This window comes from Phaseolus vulgaris, chromosome 11 (genome assembly GCF_000499845.2).
Source record: "Phaseolus vulgaris cultivar G19833 chromosome 11, P. vulgaris v2.0, whole genome shotgun sequence".
In the NCBI taxonomy this organism is placed as follows: Eukaryota; Viridiplantae; Streptophyta; class Magnoliopsida; order Fabales; family Fabaceae; genus Phaseolus; species Phaseolus vulgaris.
The window spans coordinates 52,293,700-52,304,675 of NC_023749.2; the positions used below are offsets into that span (position 1 = coordinate 52,293,700).

The 10,976-nt window shown below is 24.6% G+C and overlaps 1 protein-coding gene across 1 annotated transcript; it reads right to left on the reverse strand.

Annotated features, from left to right (window-relative positions):
* Positions 1–709: 709 nt before the first annotated feature.
* Positions 710–3,159, reverse strand: LOC137833310 (two-component response regulator ORR3-like). Its single transcript, XM_068641668.1, has 5 exons — positions 2,826–3,159; positions 2,520–2,623; positions 2,255–2,332; positions 1,803–1,873; positions 710–1,191 (listed from the first exon to the last, which is right to left on the reverse strand). Exons 1-5 carry the CDS (start codon positions 3,073–3,075, stop codon positions 1,002–1,004), a joined length of 693 nt encoding a protein of 230 aa, XP_068497769.1. The 5' UTR covers positions 3,076–3,159; the 3' UTR covers positions 710–1,001.
* Between the last annotated feature and the right edge of the window lie 7,817 nt (positions 3,160–10,976).

The window sequence follows — 10,976 nt, forward strand, 5'->3', positions numbered from 1 at the left end:
AAAGCTTTTTACCATTTAGAACTTGTTTAGTAATTTTGATTGTAATAAATATTATAATTTCAATAAAGGAAAAGGATTTTTTAAGTATAAAAATATTTAGAATTTTTATTGAAATTTAATATATTACAAAAAAAGAATTCTCCAACAATTTCTTAATTTAATATAAAATAAACTCTTATTATTAATGATTTTATTTATCTTTCATAATCTTGCAATATAAAAGTAATTATTTTAAACAATCCAAATTAATTAAAATATCTTAGAATTATTTTATCTTATATATGTTTCCAAACATAAAACTTATTTCATACAATTATTTATAATAGTCTAATATACCTAATTAATATTACAATAATCCAATCCAAATTAGATTTCGTAATAAAACTACATTTTAATTTAAAAACCATGTAAAATTTTATAAAAAATTATAATTTTAAAATTAATCTTAAAAATTATAATTTATTTCGTTTAGACTTTTATATATATACTTTTAAAGTTCAGAACTTTAAGAGTTGATATTTTATTAGACTTGAGAATTATAAAAATAAAATAAAATATGGTTTTGATATTATATTATTTTACTATTACTATTTCAACCATAATTCAACTATATTTAAATTATTATACTATAAACTAATGTCTTGGTTAAATAATTATGACACTTTTAAAAGCATTGATAAATTAAAATTAATAAATTGACCAAATGATAGTTCTCATAAAATCTTGTATTCTAACTTTCTAATCTCATCATTTTAAACAAAATATGAAACTCATACACTTAGGAAGAAGATTAGAGGGTCCTCTTTGAGTGTAAAAAGTAATAGAAAATTCCAAAAAAAAAACTTAAAATAATCTATTTACATCAATGGTTTCTACTATATCTTTTTTTTTTTTTTTTGCATGGTTGTAATCTATTTTTCAAATTACCAAGCCAGCACTGAGACATAGAAATGAAAATTTTCTAAGTACTATGCTTTATTAATTAATCTGAGAAACCAATTCTAAGTGCTGCATCTTAATCTGGTTTTGTTTGGGGAATAAATTTCTTCCATGTCCTTTCTTTTGTTATTGATCAGTGGTTGTTCTTGCTCTTCTTTAGTTCTTGATTTCATCAAATGTGGCTTCAGTTTATTTACATCTGCTTGTTGAACTGGTTTCAGAAAGAATTCTTCTGCTCCTTCTTCCAAACATCTGATACAAACAAACAAAAAAGTCATGTTAGTCAATTTTGACATTCAGTCACATGAGTGCGTGTCAATTTGATTTTTTTTTTACATGAAATTTAGTCTTGTAAAAATTTGATGAACCCTTTTTTCATATGGTATTATTGTTATTTGAGACGTCAACCTAGTTGAGATGTCAGGTCTCATAATAATACCTAATATAAAAGTTTTTATAAAAAAAATGTAAAAATTTGATGAATCTTTTTTTTTTTCATATGATGGCAGATAATTATTGTTACTTCATACATCAGCCTACTTGAAATATCAAAATTTATAACTATGCCTAACATGAGAACTTTTATACAAAAAAAAAAAAATATTGATGAACCCCTTTTTTCATATGGTGACAGATGATTGTTATTACTTGAGACATTAGCTTAACTGAGATGTCAGGTTTCATAATGATACCTAACATGAGAGCCTTTATAAAAAAAAATTAAAAAAAATTGATGAACCCAACATGTAAATTTCATTTTTGTTTTAAGTCATGTGTTTATGAAATTAACTATATATTGATTGAATTTGAGATTTTCAAAAGGGTTGGTGTTGGATTGAGGTTATAGGGTTCAAGTTCCTCACCTGTTGATCCTTGATGGCACATTCTCTGAGGACATAATCACAACTGGTATGTTCTTAAGTGATTTAGATTCCTGCAAATCAGTCAACTTAATGTTATTTTTTTCAAATCAAGCAATGGAATATACAGGCTGTTAAAGGAATGTTGTGATGGCCAAGATCAAATTTCATAAAAGATTTGTTTGAAAATTTGGGAAGTGTTCCAACTCAGATGTCAGAACAGATTCTTTACTAAAAAAAAAGTGTTTGAAAATTCACATAATTTGATTCTGAGAAATAAGATCATATCATTTTAAATAGCTTTCCTAAAAGGAAAAACCAAATTCAAATTGTTGTAGTGCATAGTTTCATTGATGCATTCATGTTTTGTAGCAGAACTCAGTGAAATTGAAATCAGATTAAACAAAAATGACATGAACTTAAGAAATTCTCAGAAAATATCCCAAGAATCCTACCTTGATTTTTCTCAGCAGATCATAACCAGTCATTCCTGGCATACAGTAATCTGTTATAATCAGGTTAACATCAACATCCTGCATTAACAATTGAATCAATGATCAATTCAAACTTATTCACATCATATATATTGATTAGTTAAAAAATTTATTAAAAAGTGAACTTTAGGTTTAATTCAATCTCATAAAATCGGTTTAAGACGATGTTTATCCCTTATATACTATGAAATGATATAACTTCTAGTATGTGTAACAGAATTTGTACCTGCTGATGAATTTCTGATGCAACAGAAGTTTCAAAAGTCTTCAACTCATCTTCAACCAAACCAAGAAACTTTAAGGCCTTGGTGGCAGAATCAACTGTAGTAACTGTGATTTCAACAAATTTCAAGAATCAAATATCAGTCATCAAATTCATTACCCCAAAACCCCAGATAAAAAAATGATAGCACAAACATGTATGTTCATGTCGCATGTTTCTCTAATCATATTATGAAAATCTGCATGTTATTATTTGTTGCAGCAGACCCTTTTGAAAACAACAAAAATGCAAATTAAAAGAATAGTGTACCATTGAAGGAAGAGGTTTTCAAGAGTCTCTCAATCAACATTCTGTCAATGAGACTGTCATCAACAGCCAAAACATGGAACTGAGTCTCTAAAGCCACCACAGCCATGATAACTGAGAAGAGAAAAGGATGAAGAAAAGAACAGAGAAGAGGAATAGAGATGAAGATTATTAAGATGTGGTGCATGAAGAACAAAGAGTGTGACATTTTAAATGGGAACCTATCATGATCAAGAAGATACATAATCCTCATAGGAAATCTGACTGTTTGGAAAGCGATATCCCACAGATTTCATTCAGAATCTCAAGGATCTTATTTTTGAATTTTTTTTTGAATTTTTGAATTCAACATCAAGCCAAAGAAGGTGGTGAAATTTTACCAAATTTAAAAATTGGATTTTTTTTTTTTTGGTTTGACCCTTTTGCCAATGATAAACACCTGTTGGAGTGAGTGAGTTTGTAATATTAATTAATAATATTAATACTTGTATTCTCATTCCATTTGGCTTTTCATGGTACCTAAAGACATTGTTCAGAGACACAAAAAATCTCACATATCCATGCATGTGCATGAACTGTTTAGTGCTTTTCCCTTAACCTCAATTGCTAGGGCTACCAAAAAGTATACAATTTTCTAATGACTTCTTTGTCCCTTCACAACTTTTAAAGGACAATTTGGTCTCTTGAAGTAAAACCATATACAATTTTTCAAGGGAAAAATAATCCTCCAAACATGCCTCTTATTTTACTTTTTTTTTTAAACTTTTTTAGTTGTTATCACAGTTGTTTTTGTAATACTTTCTTTATTTTTTTTATGAATAAAAAAATAATAAATAATGAAGATATTTTAGGATACTTAAACCCTTATAGAAAATAAAGACGATCTCTAATAAAAAATTGTCTAAATATCTTGAAAAATACTTTACAATGCAAAAATTAGGATGTATACTTTATACCTAATATTTTATTTATCTTGTTCTTTATGTGGTGGGTAGGTTACTCTCCACAATTTGAATAATTTTTATTATCTAAAATAACAGATATTTTAATAAGGTTAATTTTTTTTTGAATGATTTTTACACAGAAAATTGGACATGCAATTCAACATTCAAACTACAGTTGAATATTTTGAATGAGAAAATTTAAGCAAAGATTGTAACATTCAATTAAAATCAATATTTTATAAAGGATTTGCAAGCACAAATTCAATTGCAACTTTAATTTCTTGTGAATGTAATTACGGCTACATTAGTTGCATTTTATTTGTGATTTATTGTGATATCAAAGATTATAATAAAAAGTGATTTGTAATAGCAATTTAAAACTTTGATTAAAATAGTATGTATATCAATGTTAGCTATTCAAATCTTAGTGTTATTTAAGTTTTTCAGGTATTAATTACAAATGTGCAATATTATTTTTTCAAATTTCAATTGGGAACTTTAGATATCTCAAGGTTCTAATTTGTTACCTCCAGATATTCTAAGTTTATAATGTGATCATTTGTAGATCTTAGACATGGTATTTTAGTCTATTTAACATGTAAAAGTTGTTCTAAACTATAATTTTAAAATTAAACTTCCATTTCAAGATATTACTTTATGACTTCATAATTTAAACCACAATTAAACGATTTCAAAACTATATATATATATATATCATCTAAATATATCGTAATAATTATGTTAAATTAATAAAATACAATCTTTTCAATAAATATTAGCAAATTTACATACAAAATGAAAAATTAGGTTTAATTACCTTTTTGTCTCAAGATTTTTTTTAAAATTGTACAATTTGATCTCTTCTATTAAGTTTATAGAAACGACATTAAGTGTTGATGACATGACGCACGTAATGACATTAGTTTATATGAAATTTTTATTTTTTATATTTTAACTTAGGCTTAATGAAATCGGGGAAAGGAGATTAAAAAAGAAGGGAAACATGAGAATAACCATCGACGATGATGCACAACACCAGTCTCCCTCAATCCTCGATGTCTTTCTTTGTGAAGAGCGTGACACCTTCGAGAAAAATTTGGATACGAACAACGGTGATTGTGAGACCAACAACGAAGACCCATAAGGGAGCTTGCAATCTTTGCTTTTGGTTTTGCTTCATAATGATATTTTCCTTTTGGACCTTCAAGTAGACTTTTGAATTTAAGATGAACCTAAGATGACCTTCAAATTGTCTTTTGAATTCAATAATCCAAATCGGCAACAATGTACCACAATCACGAAAATGAAGAATACCTAAGCTTAGAAATCAAGAATCCAAATTGTCAATACTACACCACAATCAAGAATTCAAATTGACCAAATCCCAAATCACTGATTGTAATTAAACAAACCCTAATCAATTTTTCCCAATTTTATCATGTTTAATAATATTTCAAACCGCCCAATTGCCACGTCACAAAATCTCATTATAAATTTGTCTAATTTCCCAGTCCATGTGTGCTCTTTTGTGTGCCACATCATCAACACTTAACGTTGTTGATAAAAATTTAACAGAAGGGACCAACTTACATACATTTTTTAAAAACTTAGAACCAAATTAATTTTTTAAAAAAAATCACTGTAGTAAATTGAATATTGACCTCTAAATGTAAGGACTAAAAAGATAATTATACCAAAAAATTAATATAATATGAACTATATGAAAGTCTCATCTAAACAGTAAGCAATATTATAATTTTTTCTATAAACGAGTAAGGGGCTGCTGATAGCTGATTGGGCAATAGATACCTCTTTTACTAGATATTTATTTTTTTGGAATTATGCTTAAATCATAATTTTTGTTGTTGTGATAGGATTGGAACATCCTTAAAATGCTTCATATTTATTCATTCTTTTGTTGATAAAAAAAAAAACTATATGAAAGTGAGATATAAAAATATAAATTGATACAAATGACTAAATTAATTTTAAGTTTTAAAAAAAAATAATACTTCATAAATAATATCAATTTGTGAATCTTAATAAATATGATTTTTTTTTCTTTCTTTTCAATTATTTTATATTAAATATTAAATTATTTTCTTAGTATAGGTTCAATGGAACGATTTTTAACCTGAATTTACTAGTTCAATAAGTCCAACATTTGCTATAAGTGATAAACTAAAATCATACTATTACTATAGTTAGAAACCAAATTATAATGAAGTTGTTAAAATAAAAAGGCATTACTTTGGTCAAGATGTTGTTCTTTCCTTATAATGTCGTTGACTTTTCAACCCTTTCTCATTTTCTAATTTTTATTCTCTTCGTGGCCCAATATTAATATTCATATAAAAAATACATAATTTAAACAAGATCATTGTGGCACCATGTGACTTATTAATTAGGAGCAGATATTTGTCTCACTGAAATTTCCTTGCAAATCACTTTCGAAAACATTCTAATGATTTAAAAAAAAAAAGTACAATGTGAGTTGAATAGAAATGAACAAAATAAGTAATATAAAAAATATATAAATATACATTTTTTTAATATATCCCGAATTAAATGATAATATTTATATGAGTTTTGTTCATAACTTATTTAGTGTCGAATATTCTTAGTGTTTCTTTTAAGAAAAATCAACAAGTTTTACATCCAAAAGTCATATATTATTAAAAAATTATTACTAGAAAAAAATGTAATAAAAGTTTTGTAATTATCTATATCGTTGATCAAATGTGATTAAAAATCAAAATATTTCGACGATGACAACAGCATAATAGTAATTACAACTTTTTTTAGATGCAATAGTGGATGATCGCAGTGAAATTGCAAAGAATTTCGAAATAACATAATGAAAATTAACGATAAGAAAGTGGAAGAAAACTATTTTATAAAAAATTTAACATGATTTTTTGCGATAATTATCGTGGATTATCATCAAAAGTGGTGAAATGAGAATAATTATCTTAAAGTTATCGTTCAAAAAATGCTTGTAGATTTTTTTGTGAAAAGTTATTTGCAGGAAATAGTTGTGAACTTTTAAGAATTTTATTATATCCATGTTATTTATATAAATATTTTACGAATAAAAATTTACAGAAAAACACTTAGAAATTGTGAATTATTATTTCTTAGAAACTCCTAAAATGAATTATTAGGAAGAGGGAGTGTAAAAGTAATAAAGGTAAGTGTAAATAGAAACTCCCTAAAATGTAAATGTAACTTTGTGAAGCTGATGGGCCCAATTATTGTGTCTTGTTTCATTACTTCACCAACACATCTTCATGTTCCTTCCTCTCTCAATTTTATTCTTTGAAGCTTTGGTTTATTTTGTTCTAAGATTTTCATTCATAGTTTTTTCAATGGTTCAAATCTTAGAGCAAATGCTCCATTGATCATTGCCCTAAAATTTTAAGTGTTAATGAACTATCATTAAAAAAAATTATTAAATAAAAATTAATTTTAGATACAAAAATAATTAGTTACTATTTGATTAAATTAGAGACTATTTTATAAACTAAAAAAATTATTAGTATCTAAAGTAGTTTATATTAATAATAAAAAATTATAAAATGGTTTCTAAAATGGTATCTAATCATTAGCTACCAATGTTTTAACTACTTACTACTTTATATTCTAAATTAGTCTCTATTAGTATTTTTTTTAGATTAATTTAGAATCTGAAATATTAGTAACTAAAACTTAGGTAGCTAATTTAGATATCATTTTAATTTTTTTATTAATAATCTAACCTATATATTTAATGTAATCATATCAATATAGTGTTAATTATTTTTGTCTCTAAATTTAGTTATTATTTAATGATTTTTTTTAATTGGTTTTATCTAAGATCTCATAATATAGGTCATTCAAGTAGCTCTTCAATGTTCCTCCAAGTGGAACATTTTGATGTGAGGATTCTTCAAATAATAAGGTTATATAGATTAACTTTTAATTACTCAAGTTCATCTCTAAGCTTCATAAACTTAGTATGATTGTCCTCTTCAATAGTAGTTTTTTGAAATATTTATAGCTTATTGCACCATGTGATTTTGTTGTTGATGCTACCAAATAATGAGTTAAAATTTGTTATGATGGGGTCAACCAATTAGTTATTTTTCTATAAAAATGTTTATGTGCTAACAATGGGACAAAACAATAATAAATGTAAAAACCTCCCCTTTTTTTTGTACATATTACCATGTAAAAAGACAAAAACAACTTGTTAATTATAATTTAATTTCAAGTTTAAGTTTATAGTGATGATGCTTTCCTTTTCTTCTTATTTTTTTCTTCAAGAAAAAGGCTTCACTAGCTTAAAAAAAATAGTAATTCACTTCATCATGGGTTTGAGAATCATATGGTATTGGGTTTGGGCCCAATGGTAAATAAATGTATTAACTTGTGATGTGATGTAGGGTATGGTAACCTTTCATGGTGGATGGAACTATGCAAATAGAGATCACTTAATATCATATCATGAAATGAAAAACCAATTTCATAAATCTATACGAAAAATAATGGGTATACAATATCTTAATTTTTTTTATAACTCATGTTAGGATTTAGAGTTTACTGTTTAGATTAAATATGTAATAAGCTTGACGGACACATCGGACCTTAATCATCATTTATCATCACATGAAACAATTCATTAAATAGAGGAAGTAAACAAGCACGGCAAGACAATCATTAAATATAAATCAATTTTAGAGAAAAAAAATAATTAGTCTTTACATTAGTTAAATTAGATATTATTTTAGATACTAAAAAAATTATTGGTATCTAAATTAGTTTTTATTGTTGATAAATAGTTTCTAAATTGGTATCTAATTAACTACTTAGGTTATAGTTATCAATTATTTAAATTCTAAAGTTGATAGTTAAAATCTTGGTAGATAATTAGATACCAATTTAAAAAATATTTATCAATAATAAAAACTAATTTAGATATCAATATATTTTTACTTTCTAAAATATTATCTAATTTAGTTAATATAACAATTAAATATTTTTTATTTAATAATTTTTTTCAAACCCATAAAAAAATTCGAAACAACTCCATGTAACCTAAACAAAACTATATAAATCCCTTAGTTATCCATTATTATTGATAAATAATTTCTAAATTGATATCTAATTAACTAAGGTTATAGCTATCAATTATTTAAATTCTAAAATTGATAGTTAAAATCTTGATAGATAATTAGATATCAATTTAGAAACTATTTATCAATAATAAAAACTAATTTAGATACCAATAACTTTTTAATCTCTAAAATATTATCTAATTTGATTAATATAACAATTAAATATTTTTTATTTTTAAAATTAATTTTTATTTAATAATTTTCTTCAAACCCATAAAAAAAATTCAAAACAACTCCATGTAACCTAAACAAAACTATATAAATTCCTTAGTTATCCTTTATTGGTCTTTGCAACCACTAGTTTTCTTGAAGTTATATTTTCACCAATTTTCTCACCCCCTTTACAATTTTAACTTGTTTCTTAGATTAAAACTCCTCCTTTGTAGCACCATTTTAATTTCTTTAATCATTTGTGAGGAAAAGGGTTCTCATCACACCATGTTAATTTGATTTTTTTTTTTTAATTATAAGATTCATATTCTAAAAATAATAACCAATAGTCTCACAAACTTTGAAGCACACACATAAGATGAAATACATTTCTCTCTTAGCATTTGATTTTATATCACTAAGCAATGTAAAAATAACATCATTATATATAGATTCATGGTATTACAAGATTGAATCAAAGCTTACCAAACTAAGCAAGACAATTTGTATTGCATTGCAAAAGTTATAGTCCTTGTTTGGCTTGCATTAACTCATGGATTTGATATTTTGACTTTCTAGGCACCAAAACCAGAGTAGAATAACATAAAGATAGAGATAAAATCTGCCACAAAATCAATGGAGGGATATCTCTGCAGATCTCTGAATACAGAAAATGAAAATGCATGAATATTAAATCACATCTTCAGTGACTCTGACACCTCCACTATTAAGATTTTAATATACTTTTTGCTCACAACTTTGATCTTTTTCTTGCAAGTTTTGAAGTAGATAGTGCAAAAATCTTGATGGTTTCCTTGAATGAATGAAGCATGAGTCAAATTCATCATTTGATAAAGTCTTACCAAAAGCATAGAGTTCAAAAAATAATAGAGAAGTATATTGATTCATATGTATGGTAAAAAATAATGAATTGATTATAAAATAGTGTTATGTACCTAACTAAAGTATATTATTCAATTATTTATCAAATTCCTAACATAAAAAAATTTATTAAATAAAAATTAGTTTTAGAGATTAAAATAATTAAAAAATATTTTATAAACTAAAAAATTATTAATATTTAAAATAGTTTTATTATTAATAAAAACTGGTATCGAGATTTTATTATAAATTAGTTTTTATTAGTCTTTTTTAAAAATTAATTTATAAATTTTTTATAATATTTTATTAATAATAAAAACCAGATATCAATAATTTTTTAATTTTTAAATTAATATTTAATTTAATTAATTCATGATTATTATTTTTTTCTATAAATTTAATTACTATTTAATAATTTTTGTGTAATATGTAATATTGAAATCAATGATGATCCATGTGATGCTCACTAATTCTCTTATTCAGATTTAATAGGAAAAAAAATTCTACAAACAATGAAAAATAAGAAAAAAAAATTAAAAGAATGTTTTTATAAATTAAAATTATCTCATATACAAATTAAAGGAATCAAAATTTAATTTAACTTAGAAAAAAAATCATTTCATTTTTTATATTAAAACATTTTTATGTAAATGATCACGTTTAATAATGTTTGAAACATATACAAAAATTTAAAATAAAAAATTAAAAGATCAATTGTTAATTTTAAAAATAAAAAGTACATTCATCCAAAATTAAGAGACTAGAACATTATTTAAATAATTAGAAACTTTAATTGTGAACAATACAAATAGGTTGATTTTGATCTTGATTGGGCAATGTAAGCCCAATTCACTATTCACTTTGACCCATAAATACAAGTCAACTAAAAAAGGGTCATAAAAGTAGTTGAGTGTTAGAAGGTGAATTAATTATATCTTAGAACACAAAATCATATCTTAATTAATAATAAAATCATAGAATAATACTCTTGGTAAAAAAAAAAAAAACTTTCTAATATAAAT